The sequence below is a fragment of the Aquarana catesbeiana genome, linkage group LG07 (genome assembly GCF_042186555.1).
Source record: "Aquarana catesbeiana isolate 2022-GZ linkage group LG07, ASM4218655v1, whole genome shotgun sequence".
NCBI classification, from domain to species: domain Eukaryota; kingdom Metazoa; phylum Chordata; class Amphibia; order Anura; family Ranidae; genus Aquarana; species Aquarana catesbeiana.
Window position 1 is genome coordinate 106673323 of NC_133330.1, and position 18092 is coordinate 106691414.

An 18092-nucleotide genomic window follows, 5' to 3' on the forward strand; every position below is an offset into this window, starting at 1 on the left:
TTTAAGGGGGAAGCTTGGTTTTTAGGGGCACTGATCTTAGGGGGTCACTCCTGATCTGGGCACTCTAAAAGGGAACTCCTAATTTTGCCACTTTGAGAGAAAGCATGGTCTATATGGGCACTGATCAAAGGGGTCACTCCTGTTGTGGGAACTTTAAGTGGACATTCTCCAGGTCTGGGCACTCTGAGGGGACACTTTTTCGCGTCTCTTGGGAACGCTGTGGGGCCCCTCTCCTGCTCTGCACACACTGATGTGGGCACTCCTGCTCTGGGCATTCCAAGGAGAAAGTCTGATCCATATGGGCACTGTGATCTAAAGGGTCACTTCTGCTCTGGGCTCTCCTAATCTGGGCACTCTAAGGGGTCACTCCTGATCTTGCCACTCTTAAGGGTCACTTCTGATCTGGGCAATCTAAAGGGTCATTCCTGATCCCCCCCCCCAGTTATTTGCTGCTCACTATCCACCCACTGAATTCTGCTCACTGACCCCCCTCCCCCACTGTATGCATTGCACAGGGGCACACTGACCACCATTCTGGTGACCACACACACAAAGTGCGGACCTCTTCCATGTATATTCTCTGTTGTATGTTTCACAATGAAGGGGGCCCACTGACTGCTATAATCCTTGAGGTTAATTATTGTACAGTGTTGGGGGTTAATTATTGTGTAGTTCTGGTAGGTAATAATACACATTCCTGGGGCTTATTACTGTGCTGTGGTTCATTATTGTGCCATGCTGGGATTTCATTGTTCTGCCATGCTAAGGGGCTAATTATTGTGCAATGTTGGAGGTTTATTATTGTGCCATGCTTGCCGTTCATTATTGTGCCATGCTGGTATTTAATTTTTCCATGCTAAGGGGTTATTTTTTGTGCCATGCTTTGCGGTACATTATTGTGCCATGCTTGTGCTGCACTGGGGGATTATTTTTGTTCTCAGTCGGGGGTTAGTTGTTATGCTGTGCTGGGTGTTATGGCTGGCCCTGACATGTACTGGGGATTATCTGGCTTTTATACTTGCTGGGGAGCTATTGCTGACCCTGACACTTGCTGGGGGTTATCATTGCTAGTCCCATTTGGGCTTGTTTTACTCAATCAATTCTTTGTGCCCCAAGGCCCTATTTTGTTTATATAAAGGGGAAAGACTGTGAAGAAACACCCAGTTTTCAGTCACGCTTACCTTTGATGACTTTTGGCCATGCCACGGGAACGCGGTGCCACTTTTGGCCACGGGATTGCGGTCACTGGTGGCACCACATGAGCTCCACCATTTTTTTCCCCCAGCACCCACACAGCACCCCCCAAAAAAATTGTCTGGAGCCGCCCCTGGTTTGGCTGTAAGAGTGGAAAATTCTGCTGTTTCTTTGTATGCATCTAATTCCTCCTTGACTTCTGATATAATCTGATTTATCATCTTCATCTTTTTTTGTTTTCTTTCTAGTAAAAATGTTAAAAGTTCCAAGCCTTTGCTATTAAAAAACTTGAACCATTCATCAATGGATTCCTGGTCCGTCAAGCCATCATTAGGTATTATGTCCCATCTAAGGCGTCTCGGGACAATGCTACCTTTCAGATATCGTTCGAAGGTAGTTATATTCCACCATAAGCTAACCACCATCTACATACTATAGCCTAATTTTCTCATGAGGCTCTCCAAATCACTGCTTTTATTAGTGGGGGGGGTTATATTAAAAACCCAAACACATAAAAAGTGGAATACGCAAACTTGCAAAAAGGAAAGATCTAGTAATCCGTCCGGCGGATAGAGGTGGAGGTATTGTGGTTCTTTCCATAGAACAATACAGTGAAACATGCACCTATTACTACAAGATGAGGATACATATAGCCACCTATTGGGTAATCCCATGTTCAAATGCAAGAAAGCTCTAGAACAGACTGTCCACTTGGGCATGAAAAGAAACATTCTTAATAAAAAGGAGGCCAAATATCTCATACCAGAGTCATGCCCCACACTAATCTTGTATTCACTCCCGAAGATACATAAAGATAAAACCAACCCACCGCCTACACCAATAGTCAACGGGATAGACTCGCTTACGGCCAGAATGGGGAAATAGATTGACTATTACAGCTGTCAGTACAAAAGACCCAAGCCTATTTAAGAGATACCAAGCAGATGCTACAAATCTTGGAAGACATCCCTAAAGGAGAGGGCCCTTGGTGGATGGCCACAGCAGATGTATCTTCACTATATACAGTCACACTGCATCACCAGGCCTGTGAAGCAGTAAAGTGGGGACTTAGGAAACACATAACGCTACCGTGTGTCCAAAGAAAATACCTTGTGAAGTGTCTTGATTCTTGCCTAAAAAACAGCTATTTTTGGTACAATAGTAACTACTACTTTCAAAAAACGGGAGTCGCCATGGGAGCAAAATTTGATCCCAGTGTGGCAGGCCTTTTTATGGCACAATGGGAAGAAGAGAAAATTTTCTCTAACTGCCTACAAGGGTTATTTATCTTCCATAGATATGTTGATATTTTTAATCCTATGGAAGGGTGAACAAGAAATTCTATTGAATTTTCTTGAGGAACTAAATGTAAACAATAGAAATCTAAAGCTGTCTTGGGAAATCGATAAAAAGATCACGTTCCTAGATCTAGAGATCCTGCAAGAAAACCGCGATCTTCCAGAACACATTTCAAAAATGTAGACAGAAACAGCTACAACATACAACATACCAAAAGGTCAACTAATGCGTTTAAGGCGGAACTGTACCCTCAAAGATTTGTTTACGGCCCAGGCCAAAATCATGGGACACAGATTTATAGAAAAAGGTTACGATAATGAATTTATTTCCAAAAAAATTGCAGACGTGGCTGACATGGATCACTGTGAACGCATTAAAGATGAGAAAAAACATGAAGCCTCAAAAGACATGATACCGATCATCTTTGATTACAGTACTCAACACAAACAAATCGAGAAAATTATCAAATGCCATTGGTGCATCTTACTGGCCGATAGACATCTGATACGAGATATCCTCCCCACCCTTCCAAAATTTGTATACAGAAGAGCCCCCACCATTCGTGACAAAACTTTAAAGAGCATCCCTGACCCTATCTCCACAAGCACAGGAAATACCCACGAGATTAATGCATGTATTTGCTGCAATACAGAGGGAGTAGTGTATGCCCTTGAGTGCAGCTGTGGGCTACAATATGTAGGACGGACCAAGAGACCCCTCAAAACACGTATAAGAGAACATGTACAAAATATACTAAAAGAGTCCGATAAGCACAACGTATCCAAACACTTTGCCCTATACCACAATAAAGATCCTACCCAATTTAAATTTTGGGGAATAGAACCCTATGTGAGTTATTGGCGTGGGGGCCACAAAGTGGGAACTTTGAGCCAATTAGAATCTAAGTGGATATTTACGTTAGACACCTTTGCACCTCGGGCCTGAATATAGAATTTGACCTGAACTGCTTTATTAGCGATTTTTAGGATTTTTTGTCATTTGTTATATTTATCCTATTTGCATACCTTTTTACTGCCTTTATCTTTTTCTCTACATTCACATGTATATATGCTTACTGATGCCATTTCTGGTGCATTTTTTATATCTCAATTGCCTCATGTCTATTTAGATTTTATGCATTTTTTTTTTTTTTTTTTTTTTAATGCAACTTTTTTTCTATGTGATTTTTCAGACCAAGGTCCTTATATAATTTTTTTTGTGTGGCATACCAATCTGGGTATCATGACCTAGACCCATTGTTTTACACATGTGGTAGGAGCTTCATTTTATTCCTACACCATCCTGCTCGATTTATTTCCCCCTTTTTTTTGTATATAATTTTTTTAATATAATTTTTATATATATTTTTTTATGTATTAGTTTATTGCTGGCATTTTTCATTATGTTATATTTTTTATGCATATCTATATATTGAATTCCGGTGCAATGGCTGTGTGGTTTTTTATGGTTCAATTGCCGCACAATATTTACTGTTCTCATATTTCCAGCTGCCATTGCAAGTAGGTCGTGTTTTTTTTTTTACCATTAAATATAGTATGTTCATTTACTATGGCCAGGCATCCACAAGATAATGGCTGCTGCCCCCATTTCCGGCTTTAGAGCCACATGAAAATGGCCGCGGCTTGTTTACTCTATGCTGATGATAGACTATGGTTAGATATCCCTAAGAAAATGGCCGCCGCTCTACTTCTGGCAACCGGAGCTACACGAAAATGGCCGCCATATATACAAATCAATAACCATATATAAATACACTTCCAGAGCCAATAGAGATCCCCTGATGAAGTTGCGTGATCGTGATGAAAACACGTCGGACATTAGGCACCGGAAGTGATGTCAGGCGAGCTCACTGCTCATTTTTTACATGCCTGTTTCACTGTTTTTTAATGTGAATACCCTGTTTAATTGTTTGCTGCTATTAATAAATGAACATCCTCTCTATTCCTCCCCCTGCCTACGTACGAGGCTCACCTTATAGCCGTATTTGGCAAAAAAAAAAAAGGGCGGGGGGCTTCTGATTGCAGACACAGACCATACATTCGGAAACGCCATACTGAGAGGCTCAAAGGCATCCAGACCCACAGGGAATACACTGACCACCCATAAAGATATTTTTATATGCTGTTACCTTACAGCAGTAAGGTAAGGGGATACTCATATACTATATTGCACCGAAGAGTTATTTGCACTCCATTCAAGAGAGTGGTCACCAGCACTTTGCATAACTATTTTACACTGATGATATACAGTTACTATTTTTTGCTTTGCACATTATATAAAAGAGTACCACGGATGTATCAGCACTTTATTTCACCTGTTCACGTTGTATAAAGTTTTCCGCACTATACAGCATTTACGTGGATTTTTGTTATGATTGATAATATTATTGTTTCCACAAACGAGAAGAATTCAGACAATGTGACATCTTTTTGTATTACATACCTGCTAACCTCTATCGACAGTTGAGGTTACCTGTTGTCGATCAGTCACAGGCATTGCCTCTATTTGATGAATATTTGGTATTTTTTGCACTGTCACTTTATCTTGCACATTTGCACTATTTTTATTATTTGTTTGAGTACAGCGCAGCACTATTTTTATTGCATAGTCCTGGTATTAAATGTCTCTACCATATTCAAAGTGCTGTCCTATGATCATATAATTCTATCTATAACAGCAAAAAATGTGCAGTGGACACATTCAGGAAATATATGCAGTATATAATTTATACCATCATACAATACTGCTATTAAAAGTCCAAATAATAAATGTCCGTATGTGAGATTATCTAAAATAATTCATAAAGTGCTTCAAAAATTCTTCTTATAGTGCTCCAAATCCAAAGTGCTTCAGTGCTCCTATGTGCATACATAAAGTGCCTCGTACACCACCCTGTGTCTTGTAACACTCACCGGATGTTTGACTTTGTGCCTTTCAGCTACAAAGTCTCCATAGGCTTGTGGCTATTACCCTCCTGGGTCTTTGCAGGAAAACAGACAGCTCATCCACTCCTCCAGCACTCTCCTTCAATCACTGTGTGCACACTCCTCAGATCTGTGATTCATATACGTTGACGTAGAGGCCCATGGAAGTCAGGGGGATGTAAGCGTCTTTGAAGAGTCTGAGATGGGGCATTGGCTATATGAAGGATGTCTCAGGATTCCCACAAGGAGGCCTCTTCCATTCATAACAGATCCTAGTCTTCAACCTGTGATGAGCCTTTTGGATTTTCATAAAACCTAATGCAGCCAGTGCCACTCACATACGGACATTTATTATTTGGACTTTGAATAGCAGTATTGTATGATGGTATAATTTATTTACTGCATATATTTCCTTAATGAGTCCACTGCACATTTTTTGCTGCTGTAAATAGAATGATATGATCATAGGACAGCACTGTGAATATAGTAGAGATGGAAAATTGCGAGTGAGCCCACTCCCTTGGCTGAGAAGCATCCCCACGCATGAATGGTCCCAGGATGCTTTACTGTTGGCATGACACAGGATTGATGGTAGTGTTCACCTTTCCTTCTCCATACAAGGTTTTTTCAGGATGGCCCAAACAATCAGCAGTCCAATACTTGTACCTTTTGCAGAATATCAGTCTGTCCCTGATGTTTTTCCTGGAGAGAAGTAGCTTCTTTGCGGCCCTTCTTGACACCAGGCCATCCTCAAAAAGTCTTCACCTCACTGTGCGTGCAGATGAACTCACACCTGCCTGCTGCCATGCCTAAGCAAGCTGTGCACTGGTGGTGCCCCGATCCCGCAGCTGAATAATTGATAGTGGATGGGTATTCCAGCATGATAATGACTCAAAACACATGGCCAAGGCAACAAAAGAGTGGCTCAAACAGAAGCACGTTAACCACTTGCCGACCAGTCGCTGCAGTTGTACTGCAGCAGAATGGCGCGGCTGGGGGAAACGACATTGTGCTGCTCGCCCACGGAGCTGATGCGAGTGCCCGGCGGTCACGATCACCACTGGGCTCCCGTGATCACTCGGGGCACAGTTTCCGGCTCTCTGAGGGGAGAAGTGACAGATCGTCTGTTCATACAGGGTATGAACAGGGCTCTATCTCTTCCCTTACACAGTCCACTCCCCCCTTCAGTTAGAACACACACTAGGGAACACAACCCCTTGATCGCCCCCTAGTGTTAACCCCTTCCCTGCCCGTGACATTTTTACAGTAATCAGTGCATTTTTATAGCACTGATCGCTGTAAAAATGCCAATGGTCCCAAAAATGTGTCAAAATTGTCCGCCATAATGTCGCAGTCCTGATAAAAATTGCAGATCACCTTCATTACTAGTAAAAAAAATTAATAAAAATACCATAAAACTACCCCCTATTTTGTAGACGCTATAACTTTTGCGCAAACCAATCAATATACGCTTCTTGCGATTTTTTTTTTTTTTTTTTTTTTTTTTTTTTACCAAAAATATGTAGAAGAATACATATCAGCCTAAACTGAGGAAAAAATTGTTTTTATGTATTTTTGGGGGATATTTATTATAGCAAAAAGTAAAAAATATTGCGTTTTTTTTTTCAAAATTGTCGCTCTTTTTTTGTTTATAGCGCAAAAAATAAGAACAGCTGAGGTGATCAAATACCACCAAAAGAAAGCTCTATTTGTGGGGAAAAAAGACGTCAATTTTGTTTGGGTGCAACGTTGCACGACCGTGCAATTGTCAGTTAAAGCAACGCAGTGCCGAATCGCAAAGAGTACTCTGGTCAGGAAGGGGGTAAAATCTTCCGAGGCCGAATCGGTTAAGGTCCTGGAGTGGCCTAGCCAGTCTCCAGACCTTAATCCCATAGAAAATTATGTGGAGGGAGCTTAAGGTTCGGGTTGCCAAATGTCAGCTTCAGAGCCCTAATGATTTGGAGAGGATCTGCAAAGAGGAGTGGGACAAAATCCCTCCTGAGATGTGTGCAAACCTGGTGGTCAACTACAAGAAACGTCTGACCTCTGTGATTGCCAACATGGGTTTTGTGCCCACACCCCCCCCCCACCCCCCTCCTTTTGGGACATTACATCTGTGCACATGCTTTACTTGATGCAAGTAGTTGCGTACAGCCGCCTTCATCCATTTATGTCTACGGGGAGCTGTATGCAGGACCAGGGGCTTTGGGACACTAAAATATGCGTATACAGGCAACTCTGCCCATGTACAAGAGCCCTTTGAATGGAGTTTTTTTTTTTTTTTTTTTTTTTTAAGGTGAAAAATAGATCTGATGACTTACACTGTATTTTACAGAAAAGTTCAAACATGCTGAGAGGAATATGCATGCTGCCATTGTTGGTTACCTGGCTGTCATGGTAATACAGTTGCTTCTATATTTTGTAAGTGACCCAGAAAAAGTCTGCATATAAAAACCTATGACTTCACTTAAAACTCATGCTTTCTCTGGGTTGGTGACTCATTAATTAAATCTGATAATGAACAGACTGCCAGGAAGCAGCCATTTTCAGGAGGTCAAGAATAATGACCCCAATATTTCTCTTAGAGCAGGTTTTTCTTTATGTCCTGTTTAAAATTAAGTTATATGGTAATGATGTACATTCTATCTGTATTTTTTTCCTTGCATCACCAGGTCCAGCTGCATGTATGGTACATGCTGCCTGTGGGGAAAGACTTATTCCATAGGCTTCTTGCGGTTCTGTAAACAGGTATGTAGCTGCAGGACACCATGTTTAGCTCTGTTCACTTACATTTTTTACACTTAATACATCATTAACTACTGTTGCTGGGTTAATTTTAGCACGTCTATACAGTCTATACACGTCTATACAGTCCCTGTATGTGGAAATTTTCCACATTTTGTCATGTTACAACCAAAACAGTAAATGTATTTTATTGGGATTTTATGTGATAAACCAACACAAAGTGGCACATATTTGTGAAGTGGAAGGGAAATAAGTGGTTTTCCAATTTTTTTTACAAATAGCTGAAAAGCGTGGCGTGCATTTGTATTCAGCCCCCTTTTACTCTGATACCCCTAACTAAAATCAAGTGAAAGCAATTTCCTTCAGAAGTATCTAATTAGTAAATGGAGTCAACCTTTTGTGTAATTTAATCTCAGTATAAATACAGCTGTTCTGTGAAGCCCTCAGAGGTTTGTTAGAGAACCTTTAGTGAACCTTTGTGAACAAACCGCATCATGAAGGCCAATGAACTCACCAGACAGGTGAGGAATAAAGTTGCGGAGAAGTTTAACCACTTGCCGACCGCCTAACGCATATATACGGCGGCAGAATGGCACGGGCAGGCAGAATCACGTACCTGTACGTGATCTGCCTCCCGCGGGTGGGGGGTCTGATCGGACCCCCCCGGTGCCATAGGCGGTCGGCTCTCGTTCGCGGGCGATGAGAGGTGAGGGGGAGGCCATCCATTGTTGGCCACCCCCTCCCGATCGCTCCCGGCGAATGTAAACGCTTCCTTTCCCTCTGTAATGTAAACCGAGGGAAAGGAAGTGATGTCATCCCTCCTCGAGCCGGTCTTTTCGTCCCGGCGCAGAGGAGAGAAGACATCCAAGTAAGTGCACCAACACTACACTTACAGTAGAACACGCAGGCACGCTTTTCACCCCCCAGTCACCCTCCGATCACCCCCCTGTACCCCCTGTCACTCTGACACCAATAGCAGTTTTTTTTTTTTTTTGCATTGGTGTCAGTTTGTGTCAGTTACAAGTGTTAGGGCAGTTAGGTTAGCCCCCTTTAAGTCTAGGGTACCCCCCTTTAGGTCCAGGGTACCCCCCTAACCCCCCCCTAATAAAAGTTAACCCCTTGATTACCCCCCGTCGCCAGTGTCGCTAAGCGATCGTTTTTCTGATCGCTGTATTAGTGACACAGGTGACGCTAGTTAGGGAGGTAAGTATATAGGTTCGCTGTCAGTGTTTTATAGCGACAGGGACCCCCATATACTACCTGCTAAAGGTTTTAACCCCTTGATTGCCCCCTAGTTAACCCTTTCACCAGCGATCACCGTATAAGTGTTACGGGTGACGCTGGTTAGCTAGTTTGTTTTTTGTAGTTTATTATAGTTTATTACAGTTTATTATAGTTTATTATAGTTTTAGGGCACCCGCCGTTTATTACCTTATAAAGGTTTAACCCCCTAATTGCCCGGCGGTGATATAAGTTAAGTTTTTAGGATCTGATAAGGTCTGCGTCGCCCCAGGCAGCGTCAGGTTAGCGCAGTACCGCTAAAACCCACGCACGCAGCATACACCTCCCTTAGTGCTATAGTATCTGAACGGATCGATATCTGATCCGATCAGATCTATACTCCCCAGCAGTTTAGGGTTCCCTGAAACACAGTGTTAGCGGGATCAGCCCAGATACCTGCTAGCACCTGCGTTTTGCCCCTCGGCCCAGCCCAGCCCACCCAAGTGCAGTATCGATCGATAACTGACACTTACAAAACACTAAGCACACATAACGGCAGCGATCGCAGAGTCAGGCCTGATCCCTGCGATCGCTAACAGTTTTTTGGTAGCGTTTTGAATCAGTCGCTAACAGTCAGGAGCTTTTTTGCCTGTGAGTCTCACTAGTGTACCCCTAAATTTAGAGGCCAAAATGGCAAATCGAAGGTACACTAGTGAAGAGGCCTACACGTTTCTGAGTATGACAGATAGTGAAGAGGAAGTCACTCATCTGTCAAGTTCAGGCTCAGAATACGAACTTGTAGAGGACAGCGGCTCCATGACAGATAGCTCTGACGACGGAGTTGTGGTCCCTGCTAGGGTCAGGCGTACCAGACCCCGAACTTCTTCTGTCCTTGAAGTGCAAGAACCGCAGGGCTCTCGTGTGGAGCAGAGAAGTACTAGTGCCGCTACTCCTCCTGGTGAACTGGCAAGCACCAGCGGCCTAGTACACCCTGGTCGTACATCCAGCACTGCAGTATCACGTGGTGACGTGGCGAGTTCCATAAGTGCAGTTCAAGCTGGCGAGGTGGCAAGCACAAGTGCTGCATTCGCCAATCCGAATTGGGAACCCACCACTTCTGCAGCACCCGTACTTCCCCCTTTCACTGGCCAACCCGGAATTCAGGTGGAAACAGTTGACTTTACGCCACTTGATTTTTATTCGCTGTTTTTCACCAAAGATCTCTATAGATCTATTGTGGACCAAAGCAATTTGTACGCTGGTCAACACATCACCACTATTCCCCAGTCCTCCCTTGCCAGAGATTGGAGACCAATTACGGTCTCCGAATTTAAGACCTTTCTGGGCCTTTCCCTCCTCATGGGCATAACCAAAAAGAGTGAGTTGCGGTCATATTGGTCCACTGACCCAATTCACCATATGCCCGTGTTCTCTGCCTCCATGACCAGGGCACGATACGAGCAGATTTTGCGGTTCATGCACTTCAACGACAATGAACTCTGTCGTCCTCGTGGAGACCCTGCATACGATCGGCTCTACAAAATTCGGCCCCTCGTAAACCACTTCAACCAGTGTTTTGCAGACTTGTTTACTCCCCATCAAGTTGTCTGCGTTGATGAGTCCCTGATTAAGTTTTCTGGCCGCTTGTCATTCAAACCGTACCTTCCCAGCAAGCGTGCCAGATACGGGGTCAAGATGTATAAGCTCTGTGACAGGGCCACAGGCTATACATGTAGATTTATGGTTTACGAGGGCAAAGATAGTCACGTAGAGCCGATAAACTGCCCTGACTACATAGGAAGCGCTGGCAAGATAGTGTGGGACTTGGTGTCACCCTTATTCGGAAAGGGGTACCACTTGTACGTGGACAATTATTATACGAGCGTGCCACTTTTTAGTCACTTGTTTGATCATCAGATTGGAGCATGTGGCACCGTGCGACCTAATCGCCGGGGCTTTCCCCAGCGGCTTGTAGAGTCCCGTCTTAGGCTGGGGGAGAGAGCCTGCTTGCAGTATAATAATTTGCTCGCTATGAAGTGGAGGGACAATAAGAATGTTTTCGTTCTTACCTCCCTTCATGCAGACACGACGACCCAAATTACTACGGCGACTGGTGTTGTGGAGAAACCCCTCTGTGTCCACGAATACAACCTTAATATGGGAGGGGTGGACCTCAACGACCAGTTGTTGGCGCCGTACCTAATTGCCCGTAAGGCCAGACGTTGGTACAAAAAAGTGTCTGTTTATTTATTTCAATTGGCTTTGCTGAATGCTCATGTGCTATAAAGAGCTTCAGGACAGACTGGATCCTTCCTTAAATTCCAGGAAGAGATCGTCAGAGCCCTTCTGTACCCAGACGGTGCTCCACCTCACCTTCCCCAACCAAATGCAGTAAGCCGCCTGCATGGAAGGCATTTTCCTTATGTCCTCCAGAGTACCCCTACCCACGAGCCCCCCAAAAAAGATGTCGTGTCTGCAGCAAGCGCGGATTTAGGCGTGACACCCGGTATTATTGTCCCTCCTGTCCTGACAATCCTGGTCTATGCATTGGTGAATGTTTTGAACACTACCATACACTAGTGGAGTATTAGCGTAGGGTTCAGCACGGCACAGACTAGGCACACTAACACAGGGTCTCCCAAGATGCCATCGCATTTTGAGAGACCCAAACCTGGTACAGTTACAGTTAAAAGTTAAAGTTACTAAAAAAAAAGTTAAAAAAAAAAAAAAAAATACAAAAAAAATATAAAATAAAAAAACCAAAAATAGTTGTCGTTTTATTGTTCTCTCTCTCTATTCTCTCTCTATTGTTCTGCTCTTTTTTTATTGTATTCTATACTGCAATGTTTTATTGTTATGTTTTTATCATGTTTGCTTTATAGGTATGCAATTTTTTTATACTTTGTTTTTTTATTGTTAACCACTTTTTTGTTTTCAGGTACGCCATTCAGCTGCAGAGCGGATTTATTTATCTTGACAGCAACAGCGTTTGCTCCCACGATATATAAAGCCGTGACTCCAGCGCTGTCGGAGGTGATTTCACCACCACAGTTACATACTTCAGCATATATGCCGAAGCGTGGGGGCAGCAGTGGGTGGAGGAGCAATTTGCTCCTGCCTTTTGCGGGAGGATGCCCCCATGCTTCGGCATATATAAATGGTGCATGTATGCCCATCATTAGAAGTGGGTGGATGAAGGGAGGTATTCTAATGGTGGGCATACCCACCGATCAATATCTTTTTTTCGTTCAGCCCACAGGCTGCATGAAAAAAAAGTTTACAATACAAGGACCAGCAACGTACTGGTATGTTGCTGGACTCTGAGTGGTTATACCAGAATGATGCCTGCAGGTTTAGGTATCATCTTGGTATCATTCTTTTCAGCCAGCGGTCGGCTTTCATGTAAAAGCAATCCTAGCGGCTAATTAGCCTCTAGACTGCTTTTACAAGCAGTGGGAGGGATTCCCCCCCCCCCACCGTCTTCCATGTTTTTCTCTGCCTCTCCTGGCCCAACAGGGAACCTGAGAATGCAGCCGGTGATTCGGCCAGCTGACCATAGAGCTGATCAGAGACCAGAATGGCTCCAATCATCTCTATGGCCTAAGAAACCGGAAGCTACGAGCATTTCATGACTTAGATTTCGCTGGATGTAAACAGCGCCATTGGGAAATTGGGAAAGCATTTTATCACACCGATCTTGGTGTGGTCAGATGCTTTGAGGGCAGAGGAGAGATCTAGGGTCTAATAGACCCCAATTTTTTCAAAAAAGAGTACCTGTCACTACCTATTGCTATCATAGGGGATATTTACATTCCCTGAGATAACAATAAAAATGATAAAAAAAAAATAAAAATGAAAGGAACAGTTTAAAAATAAGATAAAAAATCAAAAAATGAATAAAGAAAAAAAAAAAAAAAAAAAAAAAGCACCCCTGTCCCCCCCTGCTCTCGCGCAAAGGCGAACGCAAGCGTCGGTCTGGAGTCAAATGTAAACAGCAATTGCCCCATGCATGTGAGGTATCACCGCGAAGGTCAGATCGAGGGCAGTAATTTTAGCAGTAGACCTCCTCTGTAAATCTAAAGTGGTAACCTGTAAAGGCTTTTAAAGGCTTTTAAAAATGTATTTAGTTTGTCGCCACTGCACGTTTGTGCGCAATTTTAAAGCATGTCATGTTTGGTATCCATGTACTCGGCCTAAGATCATCTTTTTTATTTCATCAAACATTTGGGCAATATAGTGTGTTTTAGTGCATTAAAATTTTAAAAAGTGTGTTTTTTCCCCAAAAAATGCGTTTGAAAAATCGCTGCGCAAATACTGTGTGAAAAAAAAAATGAAACACCCACCATTTTAATCTGTAGGGCATTTGCTTTAAAAAAATATATAATGTTTGGGGGTCCAAAGTAATTTTCTTGCAAAAAAAATAATTTTTTCATGTAAACAAAAAGTGTCAGAAAGGGCTTTGTCTTCAGGTGGTTAGAAGAGTGGGTGATGTGTGACATAAGCTTCTAAATGTTGTGCATAAAATGCCAGGACAGTTCAAAACCCCCCCAAATGACCCCATTTTGGAAAGTAGACACCCCAAGCTATTTGCTGAGAGGCATGTCGAGTCCATGGAATATTTTATATTGTGACACAAGTTGCAGGAAAAAGACAATTTTTTTTTTTTTTTTTTTTTGCACAAAGTTGTCACTAAATGATATATTGCTCAAACATGCAATGGGAATATGTGAAATTACACCCCAAAATGCATTCTGTTGCTTCTCCTGAGTACGGGGATACGACATGTGTGAGACTTTTTGGGAGCCTAGCCGCGTACGGGACCCCGAAAACCAAGCACCGCCTTTAGGCTTTCTAAGGGGCGTAAATTTTTGATTTCACTCTTCACTGCCTATCACAGTTTCGGGTTTGTGCCATCTGGGCATTTTATGGCCTTCAAAACTGTGATAGGTAGTGAGGAGTGAAATCAAAAATTTATGCCCTTTGAAATCCTGAAGGCGGTGCTTGGTTTTCGGGGCCCCGTACGCGGCTAGGCTCCCAAAAAGTCCCACAAATGTGGTATCCCCGTACTCAGGAGAAGCAGCCAAATGTATTTTGGGGTGCAATTCCACATATGCGCATGGCCTGTGTGAGCAATATATCATTTAGTGACAACTTTTTGTAATTTTTTTTTTTTTTTTTTTTGTCATTATTCAATCACTTGGGACAAAAAAAATAAATATTCAATGGGTTCAACATGCCTCTCAGCAATTTCCTTGGGGTGTCTACTTTCCAAAATGGGGTCATTTGGGGGGGTTTTATACTGCCCTGCCATTTTAGCACCTCATGAAATGACATAGGCAGTCATAAAATAAAAGCTGTGTAAATTCCAGAAAATGTACCCTAGTTTGTAGACGCTATAACTTTTGCGCAAACCAATAAATATACGCTTATTGACATTTTTTTTACCAAAGACATGTGGCCGAATACATTTTGGCCTAAATGTATGACTAAAATTGAGTTTATTGGATTTTTTTTATAACAAAAAGTAGAAAATATCATTTTTTTTTCAAAATTTTCGGTCTTTTTCCGTTTATAGCGCAAAAAATAAAAACGCCAGAGGTGATCAAATACCATCAAAAGAAAGCTCTATTTGTGGGAAGAAAAGGATGCAAATTTCGTTTGGGTACAGCATTGCATAACCGCGTAATTAGCAGTTAAAGCGACGCAGTGCCGAATTGTAAAAAGTGCTCTGGTCAGGAAGGGGGTAAAACCTTCCGGGGCTGAAGTGGTTAAAGCAGTTTTAGGTTATAAAAAAAATATCACAAGCTTTGAATATCTCACTGAGCACTGATCAATCCATCATCTGAAAATGGAAAGAGTATGGCACAATTGCACACCTACCAAGACATGGCGGTCCACCTAAACTGAATGGCCGGGCAAGGAGAGTATTAATTACAGAAGCAGCTAAGGTAACTCAGGATGAGCTGCAGAGATCCACAGCCCAGGTGGGAGAATCTGTCCACAGGGCAACTATTGGTCGTGCACCCCACAAATCTGGCCTTTATGGAAGAGTGGCACAAAGAAAGCCTTAAGACGTCAGTTTGCAGTTTGCGAGAAGCCATGTGGGGGAAAAATTGAACTTTTTGGCCTAAAAGCAAAACGCTGTGTGTGACGGAAAACTAACACTGCACATCTTGCTGAACACACCATCCCCAGAGTGAAACATGGTGGTGGCAGCATCATGTTGTGGGGATGCTTTTCTTCAGCAGGGATGGGGAAGCTAGTCAGAGTTGATGGGAAGATGTATGGAGCCAAATACAGTGCAATCTTAAAAGAAAACCTGTGATTTTGTAAGACTTATTAAAGTACATAGTATGTGAGGTTGAAAAAAGACACAAGTCCATCAAGTCCAACCTATGTGTGTGATTACGTGTCAGTATTGCATTGTATATCCCTGTATGTTGTGGTCATTCAGGTGCTTATCTAATAGTTTCTTGAAGCTATCAATGCTCCCCGCTAAGACCACCGCCTGTGGAAGGGAATTCCACATCCTTACCGCTCTTACAGTAAAGAACCCTCTACGTAGTTTAAGGTTAAACCTCTTTTCTTCTAATTTTAATGAGTGGCCACGAGTCTTGTTAAACTCTCTTCTGCAAAAAAGTTTTATCCCTATTGTGGGGTCACCAGTCCGGTATTTGTAAATTGAAATCATATCCCCTCTCAAGCGTCTCTTCTCCTGAGAGAATAAGTTCAGTGCTCGCAACCTTTCCTCATAACTAAGATCCTCCAGACCCTTTATTAGCTTTGTTGCCCTTCTTTGTACTCGCTCCATTTCCAGTACATCCTTCCTGAGGACTGGTGCCCTGAACTGGACCGCATACTCTAGGTGCGGCCGGACCAGAGTCTTGTAGAGCGGGAGAATTATCGTTTTTATCTCTGGAGTTGATCCCCTTTTAATGCATGCCAATATTCTGTTTGCTTTGTTAGCAGCAGCTTGGCATTGCCTGCCATTGCTGAGCCTATCATCTACTAGGACCCCCCAGGTCCTTTTCCATCCTAGATTCCCCCAGAGGTTCTCCCCCCAGTGTATAGATTGCATTCATATTTTTGCCACCCAAATGCATTATTTTACATTTTTCTACATTGAACCTCATTTGCCATGTAGTCGCCCACCCCATTAATTTGTTCAGGTCTTTTTGCAAGGTTTCCACGTCCTGCGGAGAAGTTATTGCCCTGCTTAGCTTAGTATCGTCTGCAAATACAGAGATTGAACTGTTTATCCCATCCTCCAGATCGTTTATGAACAAATTAAATAGGATTGGTCCCAGCACAGAACCTTGGGGAACCCCACTACCCACCCCTGACCATTCTGAGTACTCCCTATTTATCACCACCCTCTGAACTCGCCCTTGTAGCCAGTTTTCAATCCATGTACTCACCCTATGGTCCATGCCAACGGACCTTATTTTGTACAGTAAACGTTTATGGGGAACTGTGTCAAATGCTTTTGCAAAATTCAGATACACCACGTCTTCGGGCCTTCCTTTATCTAGATGGCAACTCACCTCCTCATAGAAGGATAGTAGATTGGTTTGGCAAGAATGATTCTTCATGAATCCATGCTGATTACTGCTAATGATACCGTTCTCATTACTAAAATCCTGCATATAGTCCCTTATCATCCCCTCAAAGAGTTTACATACTATTGATGTTAGGCTAACTGGTCTGTAATTCACAGGGATGTATTTTGGGCCCTTTTTAAATATAGGTGCTACATTGGCTTTTCTCCAATCAGCTGGTACCATTCCAGTCAGTAGACTATCTGTAAAAATTAGGAACAACGGTCTGGCAATCACTTGACTGAGTTCCCTAAGTACCCTCGGGTGCAAGCCATCTGGTCCCGGTGATTTATTAACGTTAAGTTTCTCAAGTCTAATTTTAATTCTGTCCTCTGTTAACCATGGAGGTGCTTCCTGTGATGTGTCATGAGGATAAACACTGCAGTTTTGGTTACTGAAGCCCCCCGATTCACACGTGAAGACTGAGGAGAAGAATAAATTCAATACCTTCGCCATCTCCCCATCCTTTGTAACCAGATGTTCTTCCTCATTCTTTATGTGGCCAATATGGTCTGTCCTCCCTTTTTTACTGTTTACATACTTAAAGAATTTCTTGGGATTTTTTTTGCTCTCCTCCGCTATGTTTCTTTCATGTTCTATCTTAGCTGTCCTAATTGCACCCTTACATTTCCTGTTGCATTCTTTATAAAGTCTGAATGCTGAGGATGATCCCTCAACCTTGTATTTTTTGAAGGCCTTCTCCTTTGCTTTTATATGCATTTTTACATTGGAGTTAAGCCATCCAGGACTTTTGTTCGCTCTTTTAAATTTATTACCCAATGGGATACATTGGCTAATGCCCTTATTTAATATGCTCTTAAAGCAAACCCATCTCTCCTCCGTATTCTTTGTTCCTAATATTTTATCCCAGTTTATGCCTTTTAGCAAGGTTTGTAGTTTAGGGAAGTTGGCTCTTTTGAAATTCAGTGTCTTTGTATTCCCTTTACGTTTCCTATTTGTGTGATTTATACTGAAACTAATTGACCTGTGATCGCTGTTACCTAAATTGCCCCGTATTTCCACATCCGTGATCAGGTCTGTATTGTTGGTAATCAGTAGATCCAGTAATGTTTTATTTCTAGTTGGTGCG

General features: G+C 42.7%; 1 protein-coding gene across 4 annotated transcripts in view; it reads left to right on the plus strand.

Annotated features, from left to right (window-relative positions):
- The window catches only part of TMEM184B (transmembrane protein 184B), a 315991-nt gene that overhangs the window by 210850 nt on the left and 87049 nt on the right, over positions 1 to 18092 (plus strand). For all 4 annotated transcript variants that reach the window (XM_073592592.1, XM_073592591.1, XM_073592589.1 and 1 more), the window contains one exon: positions 8111 to 8186. In XM_073592592.1, coding sequence (XP_073448693.1) covers positions 8111 to 8186 — 76 coding nt within the window. The remainder of the gene's footprint in view (positions 1 to 8110; positions 8187 to 18092) is intronic.